General features: G+C 38.3%; 1 protein-coding gene across 1 annotated transcript in view; it reads right to left on the bottom strand.

Annotated features, from left to right (window-relative positions):
• Positions 1 to 22,993, bottom strand: part of PPEF1 (protein phosphatase with EF-hand domain 1) — a gene marked incomplete at its 5' end in the record, with an annotated part of 115,911 nt that overhangs the window by 15,216 nt on the left and 77,702 nt on the right. The window contains 4 exons of the mRNA XM_082681669.1: positions 8,462 to 8,604; positions 9,972 to 10,157; positions 17,959 to 18,105; positions 22,535 to 22,684. Of these exons, the coding sequence (XP_082537795.1) occupies positions 8,462 to 8,604; positions 9,972 to 10,157; positions 17,959 to 18,105; positions 22,535 to 22,684 (626 nt within the window). The remainder of the gene's footprint in view (positions 1 to 8,461; positions 8,605 to 9,971; positions 10,158 to 17,958; positions 18,106 to 22,534; positions 22,685 to 22,993) is intronic.

Genomic DNA, 22,993 nt, shown 5'->3' with positions numbered 1-22,993 from the left:
GAAAAAAGAATGAAAAGAAATGAACACAGCCTAAGAGACCTCTGGGACAACAGTAAAGGCAACAACATTCGCATTATAGGGGTCCCAGAAGGCGAAGAGAGAGAGAAAGGACCACAGAAAATTGTTTAAGAGATTATAGTTGAAAACTTCCCTAACATGGGAAAGGAAATAGCCACCCAAGTCCAGGAAGCACAGCAAGTCCCATACAGGATAAACTCAAGGAGAAACACACCGAGACACATAGTAATAAAATTGGCAAAAATTAAAGAGAAAGAAAAATGATTGAAAGCAGCAAGGGAAAAACAACAAAAAACATACAAGGGAACTCCCATAAGGTTAACAGCTGATTTCTCAGCAGAAGCTCTACAAGCCAGAAGCGAGTGGCATGATATACTTAAAGTGATGAAAGGGAAGAACCTACAAGCAAGATTACTCTACCCAGCAAGGACCTCATTCAGATTTGATGGAGAAACCAAAAGCTTTACAGACAAGCAAAAGCGAAGAGAATTCAGCACCACCAAACCAGCTCTACAACAAATGCTAAAGGAACTTCTCTAAGGGGGAAACACAAGAGAAGAAAAGGATCTACAAAAACAAACCTAAAACAATTAAGAAAATGGTCATAGGAACATACATATCCATAATTACCTTAAACGAGAGTGGATTAAATGCTCCCACCAAAAGACACAGGCTTGCTGAATGGATACAAAAACAAGACCCATATATATGCTGTCTACAAAAGACCCACCTCACACCTAGGGACACATACAGACTGAAAGTGAGGGGATGGAAAAAGATATTCCATGCAAATGGAAATCAAAAGAAAGCTGGAGTAGCAATACTCATATCAGATAAAATAGACTTTAACATAAAGAATGTTACAAGAGACAAGGAAGGACACTACATCATGATAAAGGGATCAATCCAAGAAGAAGATATAACAATTATAAATATATATGCACCCAACATAGGAGCACCTCAATACATAAGGCAAATGCTAACAGCTGTAAGAGAGGAAATAGACAGTAACACAATAATAGTGGAGGACTTTAACACCTCACTTACACCAATGGAAAGGCCATCCAAACAGAAAATAAATAAGGAAACACAAGCTCTAAATGACACCGTAGGCCAGATAGATTTAACTGATATTTATTTATAGGACATTCCATCCAAAAACAGCAGATAACACTTTCTTCTCCAGTGCACATGGAACATTCTCCAGGATAGATCACACCTCGGGTCACAAATCAAGCCTCAGTAAATTTAAGAAAATTGATATCATATCAAGCATCTTTTCTGACCACAACACTATGAGACTAGAAATCAATTACAGGGAAAAAAAGTAAAAAACAAAAACACATGGAGGCTAAAAAATATGTTACTAAATAACCAAGAGATCACTGAAGAAATCAAAGAGGAAGTCAAAAAATACCTAGACACAAATGACAATGAAAACATGACAATGCAAAACCTATGGGATGCAGCAAAAGCAGTGCTAAGAGGGAAGTTTATATATACACAAGCCTACCTCAAGAAACAAGAAAAATCTCAAATAAACAATCTAACCTTACACCTAAAGGAACTAGAGAAAGAAGAACAAACAAAACACAAAGTTAGCAGAAGGAAAGAAATCATAAAGATCAGGGCAGAAATAAACGAAATAGAAACAAAGAAAACAATAGCAAAGATCATTAAAACTAAAAGCTGGTTCTTTGAGAAGATAAACAAAATTGATAAACCATTAGCCAGACTCATCAAGAAAAGAGGGAGAAAACTCAAATCAATAAAATTACAAATGAAAAAGGAGAAGTTACAACAGACACCACAGAAATACAAAGCATCCTAAGAGACTACTACAAGCAACTCTATGCCAAAAAAATGGAAAACCTGGAAGAAATGGACAAATTCTTAGAAAGGTATAACCTTCCAAGACTGAACCAGGAAGATATACAAAATATGAACAGACCAATCACAAGTAATGAAACTGTGATTAAAGATCTTCCAAAAAACAAAAGTCCAGGCCCAGATGGCTTCACAGGTGAATCCTATCAAACATTTAGAGAAGCACTAACACCCATCCTTCTCAAACTCATCCAAAACTGCAGAGGAAGGAACACTCCCAAACTCATTCTATGAGGCCACCATCACCCCGATACCAAAACCAGACAAAGATACTACAAAAAAAGAAAATTACAGACCAATATCACTGATGAATATAGATGCAAAAATCCTCAACAAAATACTAGCAAACAGAATCCAACAACACATTAAAAGGATCATACACCATGATCAAGTGGGATTTATCCCAGGGATGCAAGGATTCTTCAATATACGCAAATCAATCAAAGTGATATACCATATTAACAAACTGAAGAATAAAAACCATATGATCATCTCAATAGATGCAGAAAAAGCTTCTGACAAAATTCAACACCCATTTATGATAAAAACTCTCCAGAAAGTGGGCATAGAACCTGCCTCAACATAATAGAGGCCATGTATGACAAACCCACAGCAAACATCATTCTCAATGGTGAAAAACTGAAAGCATTTCCTCTAAGACCAGGAACAAGACAAGGATGTCCACTCTCACCACTATTATTCAACATAGTTTTGGAAGTCCTAGCCACGGCAATCAGAGAAGAAAAAGAAATAAAAGGAATACAAATTGGAAAAGAAGAAGTAAAACTGTCACTGTCTGCAGATGACATGATACTATACATAGAGAATCCTAAAGATGCCACCAGAAAACTACTAGAGCTAATCAATGCATTTGGTAAAGTTTCAGGATACAAAATTAATGCACAGAAATCTCTTGCATTCCTATACACTAATGATGAAAAATCTGAAAGAGAAATTCAGGAAACACTCTCATTTACCATTGCAACAAAAAGAATAAAATACCAAGGAATAAACCTACCTAGGGAGACAAAGACCTATATGCAGAAAACTATAAGACACTGATGAAAGAAATTAAAGATGGTACCAACAGATGGAGAGATATACCATGTTCTTATATTGGAAGAATCAACATTGTGAAAATGACTATAATACCCAAAGCAATCTACAGATTCAATGCAATCCCTATCAAATTACCAATGGCATTTTTTACAGAACTAGCACAAAAAATCTTAAAATTTGTATGGAGACACAAAAGACCCTGAATAGCCAAAGCAGTCTTGAGGGAAAAAAACGGAGCTGGAGGAATCAGACTCCCTGACTTCAGACTATACTACAAAGCTACAGTAATCAAGACAATATGGTACTGGCACAAAAACAGAAACATAGGTCAATGGAGCAAGATAGAAAGCCCAGAGATAAACCCACACACCTATGGTCAACTAATCTATGACAAAGGAGGCAAGGATATACAATGGAGAAAAGACAGTCTCTTCAATAAGGGGTGCTGGGAAAACTGGACAGCTACATGTAAAAGAATGAAATTAGAACACTGGCTAACATCAAACACAAAAATAAACTCAAAATGAATTCAAGACCTAAATGTAAGACTGGACACTATAAAACTCTTAGAGGAAAACATAGGAAGAACACTCTTTGACATAAATCACAGCAAGATGTTTTTTGATCCACCTCCTAGAGTAATGGAAATAAAAACAAAAATAAACAAATGGGACCTAATGAAACTTAAAAGCTTTTGCACAGCAAAGGAAACCATAAACAAGACAAAAAGACAACCCTCAGGCTGAGAGAAAATATTTGCAAACGAATCAACGGACAAAGGATTAATCTCCAAAATATATAAACAGCTCATGCAGCTCAAAATTAAAGAAACAAACAACCCAATCCAAAAATCGGCAGAAGACCTAAATAGACATTTCTCCAAAGAAGACATACACATGGCCAAGAAGCACATGAAAAGCTGCTCAACATCACTAATTATTAGGGAAATGCAAATTGAAACTACAATGAGGTATCACCTCACACCAGTGAGAATGGGCATCATCAGAAAATCTACAAACAAATGCTGGAGAGGGTGTGGAAAAAAGGGAACCCTCTTGCACTGTTCGTGGGAATGTAAACTGATACAGCCACTATGGAGAACAGTATGGAGGTTCTTTAAAAAACTAAAAATAGAATTACCATATGATCCAGCAATCCCACTACTGGGCATATACCCACAGAAAACCATAATTCAGAAAGACACATGCGGGCTTCCCTGGTGGCGCAGTGGTTAAGAATCCACCTGCCAATGCAGGGGACATGGGTTCGAGCCCTGGTCCGGGAGGATCCCACATGCCACGGAGCAACTAAGCCCGTGTGCCACAACTACTGAGCCCATGTGCTACAACTACTGAAGCCTGTGTGCCTGGAACCCATGCCCCACAGCAAGAGAAGCCACCGCAGTGAGAAGCCTGCGCACCACAATGAAGAGTACCCCCCGCTCACCTCAACTAGAGAAAGCCTGCACGCAGCAATGAAGACCCAACACAGCCAAAAAAAAGAATAAATTAAATAAATTAAAAAAAAAAAAAGACACATGCACCCCAATGTCCATTGCAGCACTATTTACAATAGCCAGGTCATGGAAGCAACCTAAATGCCCATTGACAGACAAATGGATAAAGAAGATGTGGTACATATATACAATGGAATATTACTCAGTCATAAAAAGGAACGAAATTGAGTCATTTGTTGAGACGTGGATGGATGTAGAGACTGTCATACAGAGTGAAGTAAGTCAGAAAGAGAAAAACAAATATCGTATATTAATGCATGTACGTGGAACCTAGAAAAATGGTACAGATGAACTGATTTGCAGGGCAGAAGTTGAGACACAGATGTAGAGAACAAACGTATGGACACCAAGGGCAGAAAGCCGCTGGTGGGTGGGGATGGTGGTGTGATGAATTGGGCGACTGGGAGTGACATGTATACACTGATGTGTATAAAATTGATGACTAACAAGAACCTGCTGTATAAAAAAATGAATAAAATTAAATTTAAAAATTAAAAAAAAACAATCCCACTTACTACAGCACCAAAAAGAATAAAACACTTAGAAATGAATTTAACAAAGGAAGTCCAAGATTTGCACACTGAAAAGCACAAAATATTTTTCAAGGAAATTAAAGAAGATCAAAATAAATAGAACAATATGGACTGGAATATTTAATATTGTTAAAATGGCAATAGCCCGAAATTGATATTACATATTCAAAATAATCCCTATCAAAATCCCAGTGGGCATTTTTGCATAAGTTGACAAGCTGATTCTAAAATCACATGGAAAACAATCTTAAAAAAGAAGACTCAAATTCAACTCACCTTTCCCAATTTCAAAGTTACCAAAAAGCTACAGTAATCAAGACAGGGTGTTACTCACATTACGATAGTCATATAGGTCAATGGAGTACAACTTAAAGTTCAGAAATAAACCCATACCTTTATGGTCAATTGATTTTTGACAACTGTGCCAAGACAGTCAAATAGAGGAAGGATAGTCTTTCCCACTGATGTTGCTGGGAAAATTGAATATCCACATTTTAAAGAATAAGGTTGGACCCTTACCTCACACTATACACAAAAATTAACTCAAAATGGATCAGATATCCAAATATAAGAACTTAATCTATAAAAATAATCTATAAAATTCTCAGAAGAAAACATAGGAATAAAGCCTCATGACTTTGACTTAGGCAGTTTGTTCTTAGATACCTCATCACAAGCAGAAAAGAGAAAACAGATATATTGGATTTCATCAAAATTAAAAACTTTTGTGCTGCAAATAATAACATCAAGAAAGTGAAAAGACATCCCATAGAATGGAAGAGACTATTTGCAAATCATATATCTAATAAGTGACATGAATATAAGATATATGAATAACTCTTACAATGCAATAATAAAAAGAGTAGTAACTCAATTAAAAATGGAAAAAGGATCTGAAAGAGACATTTCACTAAAGAAGATATACAAATGCCCAAAAAGAACATGAAAAGATCCTCAAAGTCATTGGTCATGAGGGAAATGTAAATCAAAACCAAGAGTTCCTACCTCACATCCACTAAGATGGCTATAATCAAAAAGACAGATCATAACAAGGGTTGTCAAGGATGTGGAGAAATTGGAATCTTCATACATTGCTGGTGGGAATGTAAAATTGTGCATCCCCTTGGGAAAAAAGCTTGCAAGTTCCTCAAAATGTTAAACATAACCATTACTATATAAGCCAGCAATTCCACTTTCATGTATATACCCAAGAGAAATGAAAACAAATGTATACAGAAAACCCTGTCCACCAACGTTCAAAACAACATTATTCATAGTAGCCAAAAAGTGGAAACAACCCACATTTCTATTAGCTGATAAATGGACAAAGAAAATGAGGTCTATTGATACAATGGAATGTTATTCAGCCGTTAAAAGGACTGAAGTACTGATACATGTTACAACATGAATGAACCTCAAAAGCACTGTGCTAAGAAAAAGAAGCTAGTCACAAAAGACCACATATTGTGTAATCCTATTTACATGACATTTCCAGAATAGGCAAATCTATAGGGACAGAAAGTAGATTAGTGGTTAACTAGAGTTGTGATGGGGGGGGCGGTGGCCAGGGATGGGGAGGTGATAATGATGAGTGACTACTAATGGATACAAGTTTTCTTTTTAGGATGGAACAAATGTTCAAAAATTAGTTTATGGTGATGTTACACAACTCTGTAAATATACCAAATATCATTGAATTGTATACTTTAATTTGGTAAACTTTCAACAAAGCTGTTAAAATAAATTACAAATATATATGTAATATATATATATATGTAATATATATATATGTATGTGTGTGTGTGTGTGTGTGTGTGTGTGTGTGTGTATAAAATTTATGTGGAGACATTTTTCTACTGAAGGGGAAAATCCAAAAGTTATAATGAAATTATAAAATGTGATTTCATAGAATAAAGCAAAATCAAGACACCAACAAAATATATGCATCATGCCCATAAAAATCCTCCATCCCTTCTATGCAAACAATTCCTAAAAATTTATCAGAAAATGACAAACAGCCCAATATAAAATAGGGGAATACTATAAACAGGAAATTCAAAGAAAAGAAAATGCAATGTTCAAAAATATAAGATGGGTAAACTCAGCTGTCTAAAATATGCTAATTAAAACAATGAGATTTATCATTTTTATCCATCAGCTTGGCAAAAATTAAGAAGAGTAATAACTTATGAGACTAATGAGGATGTGGAGAAATTAATATGTTGTTTTCCAGATTGTTAATTGTTACAACTCTTTTGGAGTATCTAGCAAAATTTTAAACATTATAAATCGTATATTTTGAAATCTTATGTAAAAAAAAAGCGCTAAAAACTTATGGATATGTGTATACATATATGTACACACAGACAGACACACACACACACACACACACACACACAGAGGAATGTTTGTTATAGTATTGCTTTTAAGTACAAAACCCTAGAACCAATCTGGATGGCCATCAGTTGAATACGATTTAGCTATCCATAATTGTTATGGTATACATATACTACAGAATATTATGCATCTATCAAAAAGAATGAGTTAGGTCTATATGTATGAACTTGGAGTAATGTTCACGATATAATCTTTAGGGAAAGAGTCAGTTGCAGAATAGACCGTGCAGTGTGATTCTATCTTTGTTTAAAAAAAAAAGTATGTATGTTGTTTACTGCCTTTCTCCTCCCACAGGGATATGCTTTGATGAGGGAAAAGACTTTTGCCTATTTTGTTTATTTCAATATCATCTGTGCCTAGAACAGTGTCTGACACATAGTAGGTGCTCAACATTTTTTTAATTCAATGAATGAGTAATTGCTTGTCTATTTTTGTAGGAGCAAGGAGAAGAGGGTGGAAGGATCCTCTCTAGGCTATTAATTTCAGTTGCCTCTGAGGAAAAGAATTACTGGGAGGGAAGATCATTAACATTTTCTTTATACATCTTTGTTTTGTCTCACTTGTTAACAATAAACATATTCATTCTATAATATAAAAAATATTAAAAAGATAATGTCAAAGGGAGGAATGGGAGATAAGCTATGAATGCCATCACACAGAGACACATACTCAACTCAGTCATATACACTTCTGGGTAGAGAAGAGCCAAAGAGGCAAGAGCAGACTGGGCTGTCTGGGGGCAGAGAAGGCTAGAGGTTACAGGAGTGGGTGGGTGCAGAGACCTTCTTTTCCTTATGTTCAATTAGGGACTGTTTGTGGATGCTGATGGCTTTATCCATCTAAAGAGATGCATACATTGAAAATTGCTGCTCTTGGTTTCAAATGTGAGCGCATTCACCACTTGGCTTCTGGAATTACTTCCATTTTGTTTATACTAATGAGTAATGAGTAAGTCATTTTCTTCACTCCCATGGCTGCTCTTAGTCACTCTGGACTGGTTCTACTTGGTCACTAGTACCAGAGCTCAAAAATCTCCTTAGAGTATACATACCTTTGGTAAAGAGGCCTCAAGCATGTTGCCCTAGTTACTTGGTACTGGAAAAATCGGGGGGGCGTACCAGAACTCACTCTGATGTAAGCTCCTCGATTGCTACCTTCTTCATAATAATTAGATGCAGAAAATACAGTAATAACCTGGTTAAAGAGAGTGTGAGGTTCACATAGAGTTAGTTCTCAAAAGGTCCTTCAATAAAGTCAGAAACAGCTCAATTCTTAAAAAGCAAAAATCAAAGTTCAAAATCCATACAAATCATCCAAGTCTGATGGGATTTCCTGTGATTCCATTGAAGAGAAACAAGGCTTTGAAATCACTGTCTCCAGGAGTACTAACTTCTAGCCACTCATCCCCACAGTGCATGGCCTTGCAATCTTGTGTACAATTTCAGTTCCGTATCTTACAATCCTCCTTAATGCTCAGTTCTGTAAGTTCTAATTTTCCAAGGGGGTAAAGCCTTTATTTTCTTTCCTTGTGCTATTTGAGCATTCAAAATAAAACTTGTCTAGTATCACAGTCCTTTTCTTTTGTCTGTAGCTGACTGATTTAGAGGGTTCAGGGCCCCCCACAAAACCAGTGCTTTAAGGTCAGAGAAATAGTGGCTAGATAAGGGACCACGGCCACTCTGTTGGGAAGGAACCAGCCTTGGGGGCGTGGGGGAGGATGGGGAGCCTTGGGAGGGTAATACTTGTCAGTGACAGGAAAGCTGGTTTAGGCCCAGTCCTGCCCTAATGGGCAGGTCACTTCAGACAAACCACTGCTACTTTCTCCCCGTTTTCTTATTACAAATAAACCCTAAATAATACTTGCCTTACCATTTCGCAATGTCAGTATGAGCCTCCAATGAACTAAAAGAGTTTGGAAAAGTAAAAGTGTTGAAATAGAAGGAAAGGCCATGCAATTTGGTATTCCTTTTTAATTATTGCTGTGCACTATGAGAAAAGGGGGCATCCCAGGACAACCTGGGACCAGAAACCAGCTCCTCAGGCCTCGCCTCTCTAGCCTATCAGACACCACTGAAGAAGCACAACGCATTCCATTTTAGTGGCTGCAGCGAAACTGCCCACAGAGAGGGACTTGCTAGAGCTCACCTACTCAGTGAATAGAAGAGAAGTATGTTTTGTGGTTCTGCTCTGCACAGGGAAAGTGCAAAAGGTGAAAGAGAGCAAACTGGATTCACTGCTGCCTTTCTGTGCTCAGTGACGATAAGTACATTCTTAACCCCACTACTGGAGATTTGCCTTGCGATTAGCACAGAACAAAGCCTTTCTGTGTGTGTACTTAGTGCCATGTGTCAGAGTTTCTATCTCTGGGATTAGGGAAGATCGGAGAAATAAACCAAATATCTCTTAGGGTGAGGGACAGTGATCTACCAAAGCATGCAGTTCTGTTTTGGGCCTAGGGAAGACATTTTCCCGTGGGCTTCGAGGTCAGACACATCCTGTGAAGAAAGACTAAGCTTAGGGGAAGGATGTCTGTGATGATGTCACCAACACTGTTAGCTTACCTTCCCATCATGGCAAATTTCATACCCTTCGGGCTTACATTCATGAGACCTAATGAGCATCTTCAACTGGTATTTATTGAGAATTTTGGAGGTAATGTCTGGTCCAAAATAGCAGCCCCCTCCTCGTCCTGTATTTGGGTAACAGCCTTTTTTGCCTCTCGGATCACTCCACAGAATGTCGATAACCTTGGAACAACAAATCAGATTAGGCTGCCACTTACAAGTGAGAGTTTATCTTTCTAGATTCCAACTTCTTTTCCAGAAATATTATCCCAAGTTATCCCAAAGTCTCACTATGTCTCATTCCTCCTTCAAAACTGTTTCACACTCATCTCCTCCATGAATCTTTTCCAGAATAATGTGAATGCCCATAGCCACCACAATCCCTTTCTACCCATCCCCAATAACCAATGTAGCAATACTTAGTAACCACGAAGGATCAGCCCTTGGGCTTTTTCTTTTTTTTTTTTTTTTAATTCCATCGCAATTGCTTCACAATTGCTTAAGCCACAGGGTCTTTTCTCTTAAAAAGAACTTCACTGCCATGCTCAAAGGAGAAAGTAGCTCCCCACAGTGAACATACAGGCACTTGGTGTTTTTAATATGTTCAAAGAGATAAGGTAAGTCTCCCAGCTATGGTTTTGGCCCTGGTTTTTGTCCTGCTGAGTACATAGCATGATAAAGCCTTTTCCCTATCACAAATATAGGCAACTGTTCACCCAAGAATACCTTGTAAAGCATCTCCTTCACTTTTTGCCCCCCTTGATAAGCACATTCTCAGCTTCAGGAGTACACTTAGCCATTGACTGGTTTTCCACAAGTATGTTATTAGCATAACATTTCCTTGTGGGGATGAAAGAGGCAAGTGCAGCCTGCATGATGCTCACGACTGAAGACCCAAGTTTCTAATAATTTTTTCATAAAAAATTGGGGGCTCCCTGTTTGTAGCTCTGATCTACATATAATGTTTCTTTATTCAAACATCTCCTATGGGAGCTTCAGCAGTAGTGTGAAAAACTAGCTTTGTAGTTAAAGCTATGCAACCTTGAGAAAAGTCTTTGGGTCTTACTTTCTTTAAAATCAGAGATTTGGGCCAGATGGCTTGTGAAATATCTCAAAGTTCTAACAGACTTCATTTTCTAATTTTTCATCGTCTAATAGACTGTATATTCCACATGTTTCTTTGAAGGGCATGAAGAAGCATGTATTTTAAGTTGTGCAGTTATTCTAGTGGGTCCAAATCAGATCTTAAAAAGACCAGAAATGGTTGTCCCACTAAACCTGACTGTACACCCATTTATAGGTCTGGTATTGAAGGGGAGCTAGAAATAAGTGAGGGGAAAGACAGTGAGGTGGAGAGAACAGAACTGGTAGGAGAACTTCTCTGGAATGCTAAGCACCTCATCAGAACTGGAGAAACTGTGCACCAGGCACATTCCAGACACTTGCAGATGATTGATTTTTTTGATGATTGACTGAAGTGAGAATTAAAACCACCTAAGAAGATGCAGATCAGGATTCTCCTTTCTCCCCCACTGAATTCCAACACTGGCACAACCCTACCCTACAAATAAATATAATGGAACCCATTTACTTTGCTGGTGATTATGATGAAAATAACACTTGCATTTGAAACTGAGCCATATCTGAATCTTACACCATGAATTCATGTCTGGGAGACATGATCTGACCTTTAGTATAATGAAGGAGAAAACATGGAACACAAGGAGGCGTGTTTTATAAGGAGGGGATTAACTTTTAAATTCCTACATAAGATGCAAGTCATTTACAGCCAAAATTACCCCAGGAAAACCTTCTAAATTACTCTTAAAGCATAGTATACATGATTTTGTATATAAAACCCTATACAGACATATGGATGTGTGAATATTTTATATATGTGATAATGTAGAACATATGATAAATTATATGAAACTAAAATTTTATACTTTTTTCTCCTTTTTGCCATATGTATATAGTTGAAATTTACATAAGTTAAATGTACATATGATGGGACCCTGTTAAACTAGAATAAGCACTGGCCATGGAGTTAGCTCTTCAAGTGTCACCTATGTCACCATGGAACCTATTTGGGCCTTAGCTGACTCCTCAGTGAAATGAGGAAGATATAGCTAACATTCATTTTTCTTTGGTTCAAGGTCATAAGGGGTCATAAGGGGTATCAATTTTATAGAAGGGAGCTTCTTCAGAACCATCCATTCAATGAGTTCTGCATTTCTTTTCTCTGCCCAGAATTCATTCATTCATAAACTTTAGAGACTGTGACGACAATATAGATTTAATTCTGAGGCTCACAAACAAAAAATGCTATAAAAGTCACTTTGTTGGTGAAACAAATTCCTCAGCAGAGACAATCTCTTTCCTCTCAACAACAACCTATCCACTGAAATGCAAGGGCCTTTGGGAGTACATGAAAGAATAAGTATTTACAACATTCCTTCCTGAAAATTTTCAAACCAAAGATTGGAAAGGTTTTTACTGAATGACAACTTTTGTATGACCTGGTCAACAAAAATCTATTTGTGTCTCAGCCTTTACACCTCCTAAATCCAAAATAAATCCTGCAAGTGTCCCATGCTTGCCTACAGTTTTAAGTAATCCAGTTTTCAAAAGTATGCTTTTGGGGAGAGATAATAGCTCTGAAAGATGTATCTAAACGCTTCTCTTCTAAGACACTAACACTGTAGATTCACTTTTGTATTTTCCCTTAGTTATGTGTCCTCCTTCCAGCTTTTGAATATGTCGTCTTAAAAGCTGTGCTCAGTCCAAACCTTCCAGCCAAATACCTAGATGGCTTTAGATACCTACTCCTTGCCTACCCATCGCCTCATTGGATGAGGGGAGACTAGAGTAGTTCATTTCTTTCTTGAGATCTCCCATCACTCTTTTTTTTTTTTTTTTTTTGCGGTACGCAGGCTTCTCACTGTTGTGGCCTCTCCCGTTGCAGAGCACAGGCTCCGGACGCGCAGGCTTAGTGGCCATGGCTCACGGGCCCAGCCACTCCACGGCATGTGGGATCTTCCCAGACCGGGGCACGAACCCGTGTCCCCTGCATCGGCAGGTGGACTCTCAACTACTGCGCCAACAGGGAAGCCCTCTCCTATCACTCTTAAATCATCTTTCCCTTCAGAAAAAGAGGATGGGCATTAAAGTCAGACCTGGGATCAAATCCTGCTCTATCTTTCAGTGACTAGCCAAGTGACTACAAAAAAGCCATTTCACTCTTGGGAGCCTTCTCAATGAAGCTGACTACCCTATTTAAAATTGCACCTCTGTCCCCTACCTCCAGTTCTCTGTTTCCCCTAACCTTGTTCTAGTTTTAATTTTTTCCATAGAACTTCTCACTTAACATAGTTACTTGGTATTGTTACATAATTATATATGTAATATTATATAAATAACTTCATATATACATATTATTTAGCTCCTCCCCCTAAAACATAAACTCCACGAGGGAATATATCTTAGGTCACTTACTTTCTCAAAAGCTTAGAACAGTGCCTGACACATAGTAGATACTCAATAAATTTTACTTGTTAAGTGGATTAAGAGAAGGGAGTCACTCAGGACATAAATAATTAAAATTATTTTTTAAACCTTTCTGGTCTCTTTGTTGTTTCAAGTCTGTCCCGAAAGAAGAGGTCACGCTTGTCTCTATACGATGACTCAGCTATGAATACATACATCCCCCACATCTCAGGGAATGTAAGATAAAATTTAAATTACAGCACTCTGCCAAGAATCATGCACTTCCATGAGTATGGAACAAATAGCCTACGATCTTTACTGCAACACAGCTCACAGATATTAAGAAATAAAGTAATTGTGAAATCTGTTTTTATCTGGAAATTTCAACTCTAGCTAACTAAAGTGTGCATGTCCATGATATACCAGGAAATGAGGAAAGAAAATTAAAGGTACAACTGAAATTATTAAAATATTGGGAATGAGATTCTGGTCAATTTTACCCTGTGTCAGCTCCAGTCATGTACACTGAGTCTGTAACATGCCTCATCTACATTGTTGGGGTGAGGGGAGGTTCTATTACAGAATAATGACCACCAGTTTCCTTCCTCCCACTTCTTAAGGCTCCATCTCTCTACAATTCTAACTCATCCAAGCTTCCAGACTCCCTGATTTTCTTCTTGTGCAACTCCAATCTTTCTGGCATCATCCTTTTTATTCACTATAACCTTTGGTCTTTGGAATTTGGATATCAAAATTTAAGGAGGCATCTTTTCCTACTTGCTATAGGATGCCTCTTATACTTCTTTGATTTCTAAATACTCTGAATGCACAAGCCAGTGATGAATTTTATTTCTCTCTTATTACCTCTTCCTCTCTCTCTCTATCCTCCCACCTCTCTTTCTCCTCATTGATTAGAGATTATTTTATATCAGAAATCACATTTTAGGGACTTCCCTGGCAGTCCAGTGGTTAAGACTCCACGCTCAGGGTGTAGCTCGGGGTGTAGACTTAACCAAACTAGTCCAGGGAAGCCACTAAACAAATAAATGAGCAAGAAAGCAAATAATAACAAGCCCTAGAGGAGCATGGAAATAATTAGAGTTACTATATTACCTAAAATATCCAGTTTTCAACAAAAAATTACAAGACATGCAAACACACACACACACACACACACACACACATACAGGGGAAAATAAGCAGATAATTGAAATTGCCTTTGAGGGGATTAGAAGTTGACTTAGCAGACAAGGATTTCAAACCAATTATTATAAATATTATATTAAAACACAGCTATATATATATATATAACACTTCACTGAATAAGAACAGAATACATTTTCTTCTCAAGAGCACATGGAGCATTTTCCAAGATAGACCATATGCTAGAGCATTAAAAAAAAGCCTCAATAAGTTTTAAAAGGATTTTAATCATGCTAAGTATGGTCTCCAACCACAAGTGAATTCAAGCAGAAATAATTAAGAGAAGGAAATATGGGAAATGCACAAATATACAGAAATTAAACAACATATTCCTAAAAAACATATAGGTTAAAGAAGAAATCACCAGAGAAATTAGAAAATACTTTGAGATGATTGAAAACTAAAGCACAATACAGCAAAACTTACAAGATGGAGCTAAAGCAGTACTTAAGGGAAACTTACAGCTTCATTAGCAAAGGAAAAAGAGTTCAAATCAGTGACACTACCTCTCACCTTAGGAAACTAGAAAAAGAAGAGCAAAATAAATCTAAATCAGAAGGAAGGAAATAATAAAGATTAGAGCAGAAATAAGTGAAGGAGAGAATAAAAAACAATAGAGAGAAGTCAATAAAACCCAAAGTTGATTCTTTGAAAAGACCAATAAAATTGACAAACCTTAGCAAGATCGACCAAGAAAAAAAGAGACTCAAGTTACTAAAATCAGAAATGAAAGAGGAGACATCACTACCAACCTTGCAGATATTTAAAAAAATGTTTTAATATATATTTCACATATATGTATATATTACAAACAACTTTAGGCCAACAAATTAGATAAATTAGATGAAATGGACAAATTTCAAGGAAGATACAAGCTATCAAGGATACCAAGATACAAACTACTCAAGAAGAAGTAGAAAATCTGAATAGAACTATAGCAAGAAAGAAGACTGAATTAGTAATTTTTAAACTGCCTACAAAGAAAAAAGCCTCGAAAAGTATCAAAGTGAAGCCAGCAACATACAAAATGGATTATACACCATGACCAAGTCGGATTTATCCCAGAAATGTAAGGTTGGTTTAACGTCTGAAATCAACCAATGTAATACACCACATTAGTAGAATAAAGGACAAACAATACATGATCATCCTAATAGATACTGAAAAGCACTGACAAATTCCAACACTCTTTCATAGTAAAAACACTCAAAAAGTAGGCACAGAAGAGAAATTCCTCAATCTGATGAAGGGTAGGTAATATACGGACAAACAGCTAATATACTTAATGGGAAAGACTGAATGCTTCCCTCTAATATTAGGAATTAGACAATGATGTCTACTCTCACCACTTCTATTTTTCAACACTGTACTAGAGGTTCTAGACAGGGCAATGAAGCAAGAAAAAGAAATAAAAGGGGCTTCCTTGGTGGCACAGTGGTTGACAGTCCGCCTGCCAATGCAGGGGACACGGGTTCGTGCCCCGGTCCGGGAAGATCCCACATGCCGCGGAGTGGCTGGGCCCGTGAGCCATGCCGCTGAGCCTGCGCATCCGGAGCCTGTGTTCCGCAACGGGAAAGGCCACAACAGTGAGAGGCCCGCATACAGCAAAAAAAAAAAAAAAAAAAAAAAAAAAGAAGAAGAAATCAAAGGCTGCTTGATTGGAAAGGAAGAAGCAAAACTATCTTTATTCACAGATAACATGCTCTTGTTTATACAAAGTCCCAAGGAATCCACTAAAAACCATTAGAATGAACAAACAAGTTTATCAAGGTTCACAACATGAGATCAGTATACAAAAGTCAATGTATACCAGAAATGAACAATCCAAAATGCAATTAAGAAAACAATTCTATTTACAATAGCATCAAAAATATTTGGGAATAAACTAGGAATAACTTTAACAAGTGCCTCACTGTACGTGATTACAAAACACTGCTGAAATTAAAGATCTAAACAAATGGAAAGACATCCCACCTTCATGAAATTAAAGATATAATATTGTTAAGGTTGCAATAGTAACTAAATTGATCCACGGATTCAAGGCAATCCCTACCAAAATCCCAGCTCTTTTTTGGTAGAAATTGGCAAGCTGATTCTAAAGTTCATATGGAAATTCAAGGGACCCAGAATAATCAAAATAATCTTGAAAAAGAAGAATAAAAGTGGAGAACTCACACTTCCCAGTTTCAAAACTTTCTACAAAGCTATAGTAATCAAAACTGTGTAGTAATGATAAAAAGATAGACATACAGATCATGGAATAGAATTAAGACTCTAGAAATAAACCTTCATATTTACAGTCAATTGATTTTTCGGAAGGGTGTCAAGAAAATTCAAGGAAAGGAAGTCTTTTTAACAAATGGTGCTGCGATAATTGGATATCCACATGCAATAAAATCAATTTGGACACCTACCTCACACCATACACAAAAATTAACTCAAAATGGATTAGACACCTAGACGTAAGAACTAAAACTATAAAACTCTCAGAGGAAAACATAGAAATAAATCTTTATGATTTGGGGTTAGGCGATGGCTTCTTAGATACAACACCAAAAGCACAAAGCAAAAGCACTTCTTTTACTGTGACTGAGTAAAAGGAGCCAGAGACAAAAGATCACATACTGTATGAATCCACTTCTATAATATGTCCAGAATAGAGAAATCTACTAAGACCAAAAGGAGATTAGTGGTGGGACTTCCCTGGTGGCGCAGTGGATAGGACTCTGTGCTCCCAGTGCAGGGGGCCCGGGTTTGGTCCCTGGTCAGGGGACTAGATCCCACATGCATGTTGCAACTAAGAGTCCGCATGCCACAACTAAAAAGACTGTCAGCTGCAACTAAGGGGCCCATGTGCCACAACTAAGGAGCCCGCCTGACGCAACTAAGACCTGGCACAACCAAATAAATAAATAATTTTTTTTTTTTTAAAAAGGAGGTTAGTGGTGGTCTAAGTGTGCAGGGATGGTGGTCGGGGGTGGGGAGAGAATGGGAAGTGACTGGTAATAGGTATGTCAAGTACCTTTTTCAGGTATGAAAATGTTCTAAAATTAGATTGTGGGGATAGTTGTACAACATTGTGAATATACCAAACCCAATGAATTATATACTTTAAATACCATTTAAATATGGTATTTGAATTATATTTCAATTAAGCTATTAAAAATATAGTAATGAATTTAGAGAGAAGGATATGATCTGCTTAGAAAGGTAAGTCACTTTTTGTATATTATTAGAACAACATCATCTATGCTGCATCTTCACTGCCACTTTAGTGAACAGTTTGATTACTTACCTGTTCCCATTCATGCTTTGTTAATTGTTCAGAAAGGGATCCATTTGTTCTGATTCCCCGAGCTGTAATGGTTGTACCTACTTTATTTCCCTTCTCAGTAGCATGGTCTCCATCTATTGGAATTGGTGGCATCAGCACAGATTTCAACTACAAAACAAATTTATGCTTTAGCCAAACCCTATGCTCAGGGTGCTGCATGTAGAAGCTTCAGCACTAGTTGCTATTCTGTCTATATTGTTGTGCCTTGACCCAATGGAAAACACATGGTCCCCTTTTCCATCTCACCTACCTCATGGTCCCCTTTTGCATCTCACCTACCTCCTTCATCTTATTGATCAACTGATCTCTAAAAGTGGGGCTGTTATGTTCTGTTTGTACATTTTTCAAAAAGAGATACTGTCCTAAGGGAAAGTTTCCCATTAGAGTTTCTAAAAGACCCCAGAGGCACAGATATCAGTAGAGATATGTTCTGTGGCGTCCTGACAGGAAAAAGAAGATGCTAAGGGAAAACTAGTCTCCCTCTGAGCCTTTATCTATACATGGGGCTAAGAGAGAGAACTAACAGGCCTAGAGTTCAGAAACATCTCAAGAGGATGGTTGCTTTTCCTTTTGCTGTGTTTTCCAGGAGAAATGAGAGAAAGTACATCTGTGCCTAGGAAAGTGCACAAAGGGGACATAAGTTGAAAACTTCGGAAGCCCTTCAACTTAAATGCACTGGGTTCTCAGTCAGACCTGCAAGCAATTGATTATATTCTCTAATCCTAGTAACAAAGGCAATGTATTTCTTTGGAAATAAAATATCTCTCTGATAGTACATCAATTACTATAATCCCTTCTACATTCCCTTACATAACTTGAGACTGTAATTTTATACTTGTTTCTTTGCAGTACCATACCTTTATACAAAACAATTGGAAATAATACTTCTGTTACATTGGTGACCTTAGTTCAGTGATGGACAATTCTCTGTGGTAGGCACTTAAGCTTCTTCTATAAACTAGGGTGTATATAAAATCTTACCTTTGTTTTTCAAAAATAAAATTGAACCTTATTCTGAGGTCCTGTCTCATTGAGATGGTTGGAGTTCAATTTCAGCTATTATTAGTGAGTTCACAGCCTACCCTCCCTGTCTCCCCACCAGCAAATGTCGCCAGGTCTTAGGCAGAGCATAATATTCTGGGAGGACACTCTGGACGTGGCTCCACACAACACACTTCTGATAAGGTCATCAGGCAGGGCAAAACCACATGGTCTCTTAAGTACATGTGGCTCCACCGTTTTCAAGGCCACTTGGGATCAGGATACTTTGTTCAGCCCCTGCTAAGGTACCACATCATCATTCTCTCCTGGGGGTCCTACTAGCCATCCCTTCTCACAACCCCTGCCAGGGAGTTTGAAAAATACTAAACCAGAGTCTTAGTGTTATAGAGTCTTCCTTCTCTGTCCCTCTGCATTCACCCTCCTCCCCAACCTGCCTACCTTACAAAATACCTTTAATGAACCTAGAATGGAGGTTGTCATCAGGTTCCCCCAACCCTACCCCTCTCCTATTAACAATTATACCATAACAGCAGGTATCAACAGGAAGCATGGTCACCCCTACACTTGGAGGGTCCAAACAGATGGGCAAGTGGGGGTTATAAAACTGAACTTGAAAACCTGTTTTTGTATCTCATCTGGTAGAGTTTCACACAACAAGCACGTGCTACCAGTTCAACTTCACTCTAGGCAGGGTAGACAAAAAATACACAAGTCAAATTTCTACCTTTAAAGCCAGTCTTTTCAGTAGGTGGAACAATGATCCCCAAAGGGGGTGAAATTTGAGGTATCCTGGTAAAATTCCTGGCCCCAAAATTTCTCCCCAGGGTCTGTCTTGGTGACTGAAATTCAAACCTTAGTTTTAAGTATCAGGAAAAAGAAGAGAGAGTTGCAGAAGAGAGTTATGTTCAAAGCTTACTCTATGCCATTTTCTTCATCTAGGAAATTATATTTAATCCTCCCAACAATTCAATACAGTAGGTATTTTTAGCTTCAATGTATAATACATGTGGAAACTGAGGCTTAGAAATCGTTGGCAGCTTGCCCAGTCACCCAGCCAGGAAGTGGCAGAAGCAGGATGTAATGGATGTAATGCTAGCTACATCTGTCTGATATCAGAGCTCCATGGTGTTTGCTAGGTTAAGGTGGCTCTCAATTTAGGGTCTCCACAGAGACAGTAATGGGCATTCCAGACACATGCTCTTAATATCTCAAATAGCCCTAGAGAGGCCAGGCTTCTCAGGCTAACCTCAGGAAAGGAAAAATTTTCAATCTGATCATTTGGTACTGGCTGCCATGGCTGATTAGCGCTGTTGTCACAGGGCAAGTGGTGGTGGACTGTTGCATTCCTGCCATGTGCTTGCCGATATTTGACTGACAGAAACATCATGTTCCCTTGCTCCTGGCTAGAATCATATCCACTCATTATGTTAACAGTGACTACCCCATGTTGATTGAAACGTCTTATTGACTTGACTGTTTGCTGATATTATAAGAAAGGTGACTTAAACTAGGTACCTTAAAATTTACTGCAACTGGGATACTTTTGAGAGTAAAGGGATGTGCTATTAATAACTACACCAAGACAACAGGTGTAAACCAGGAAGTATGGTCATCACTGGGTGAGGCTGGGGACTGGGGTATGTAAAGTCACCACAGAATCAGGAAAGGGTTGTAAAAAGATTTTTTTCCAGTTTTATCTTACACTTGCCCTACTTTGGTCTTAAACCTCTTAGGAGATATTCAACAAACATTAATTAATACTTAACTACATCTTGGTGCTGGGGTTGTATCAGTGAACTAGAGAAGCAGGGGAGGATGGTAAACAAACAGTACTACAACTGCTTATTTAATTTTGGTAACTTTTATGAAGGATATGTACAAGGGGCTTGAAAGCACACAGAAGGGGACCTGATCTAGTGTGGAGGTCATGGATGGCTTTCCAGAGGAGGGGTGTATATTTAAGCTGAAATTAAAAGGATGAGAAGGAGTTAGCAACAATATTATCATTCATATGTGTATAAAGGCATAAGGGCTCTAAAAACTCAAGGTGGGACTTCCCTGGTGGTCCAGTGGTTAAGAATCTGTTTTGCAATGCAGGCGACGCCAGTTCGATCCCTGGTCGGGGAACTAAGATCTCACGTGCTGCGGGGCAACTAAGCTCACGCGCCACAACTACAGAGCCCACATGCCGCAACTACAAAGCCCACGCACTCCGGAGCCCGCGTGCCACAGCTAAGACCCGACGCAGCCAAAAATAAATATTAAAAAAAAAAACTCAAGGTGAACAGGAATCACATTTCTGTCCATATCAAATTAAATTCTAGCTCTAGACCCCACTTGCTTAGATTGGTTGGAAGTCGATTATCAGTCCTGAGGAGTAAGGGTTTAGGCTTCTCACTAGGACCGTACAAGATCACCTGGCTCCAGAGCTGCCACTGGTCCTCATGCCCACCTGGCACCCCGTCTACCCCCTAGTCTGGGAGTGTTGGCTGGGCTCTGGTACAGGCGGAAGACGATTGCAGTCACTCTGCAAGGCCCAGCCAAAGACGCTGTTCACTACGGCTGGGAGCTTCACAGGCCCCCCACACCCACTACCCTCAGAGTGTCAATACATATTCCTGCTCTGCTTCTGCTGTATTGAATATGATTGCTTAAGTTGAAATATTAAAATATTCCCCCCCAGATTACCCTGAGCCATTTGGAATATATAAGGGAAATCATACCAATTCAGAAATAAATTGCTGTATGATTCCATTTCTATGAGGCACCTAGAGCAGTCAAATTCATAGAGACAGAAGACAGAATGCCAAGGGCTGGGGAAGGTAGAATGGGGAGTCTGTTTAATGGGTAGAGTTTCAGTCTGGGAAGATGAAAAGTTTTAGAAATGGATGGTGGTGTCAGTAGTGATGGTTGCAGAACAATGTGAAAGTACTTAATGTCACTGAACTATACACTTAAAAATGGTTAAAGTGGTAAATTTTATGTTTTGTATATTTTACCACAACTTTAATTAAGTAGAAATTTTAACTTTTCAAAAATCAGGATTTTTCACTTTTAGAAACTATACGAAATGCCGATATTTCCTCATTTTTCCACTTTCACCATGAATTTTTTTTTTTTTTTTTTTTTGCGGTACGCGGGCCTCTCACTGTTGTGGCCTCTCCCATTGCGGAGCACAGGCTCCAGACGCGCAGGCTCAGCGGCCATGGCTCACGGACCCAGCCTCTCCGCGGCATGTGGGATCTTCCCGGACCGGGGCACGAACCCGTGTCCCCTGCATCGGCAGGCGGACTCTCAACCACTGTGCCACCAGGGAAGCCCTCACCATGAATTTTTAACAATGCATTTTCCATATATAGAAGTTATCCATTTAGTTCCTTATCATGCAATCACAGATTTTCTTAAAATTTGTACTAATCTTTTCAGAGTTACAGCAACCACTAAAACACGAATCAATACAAAATAATAAATGAAGGGAGGTACGTATCCCTTTATAAATCTCTGAGACAACATTCATGCAAACACTGCTTCTTACTTTGTTTCTTTCTATACGGTGGAGTAAATTCAAGTCTGTGGACTCTGATATCCCTCCGTGTATGACCAGGATTTCATCGTCAATGATTGTACCAATTGGGAGCCAGGTATAGATGTCTTCCAAGACTTGTAAGATCTTTTTCCCATGTAGCTGTAAGTAAGAGCTTGAGTAAGTTTGTTTTTTTCTGATAGTTCAAGTTTATTGAATAGTCCCAACATATGGACAAAACCCCACAGTTTTCATGCCACCCAAAGAAGGTCAGGATGGAATCACTAACCAACAAGCATGCATTAATCATGTCTTTTTGGTCTGTATTTTTGATACTTTGACATTTTGGTGCCTTGCTGACCCTTGAGAAGAGACTGCCCCTCCCAGGGCTAGTTAATTCCTAGAGATAGTAAAGGACTTGCCTTTTGTATGTAAATGAGGCTACCTTTCATATGCAAACCAAACTATCCA

Source organism: Grampus griseus (genome assembly GCF_964374135.1).
Source record: "Grampus griseus genome assembly, chromosome: X".
In the NCBI taxonomy this organism is placed as follows: domain Eukaryota; kingdom Metazoa; phylum Chordata; class Mammalia; order Artiodactyla; family Delphinidae; genus Grampus; species Grampus griseus.
Note: the sequence above shows the minus strand (reverse complement) of the source record. Positions and strands in the feature narration are given on the sequence as shown.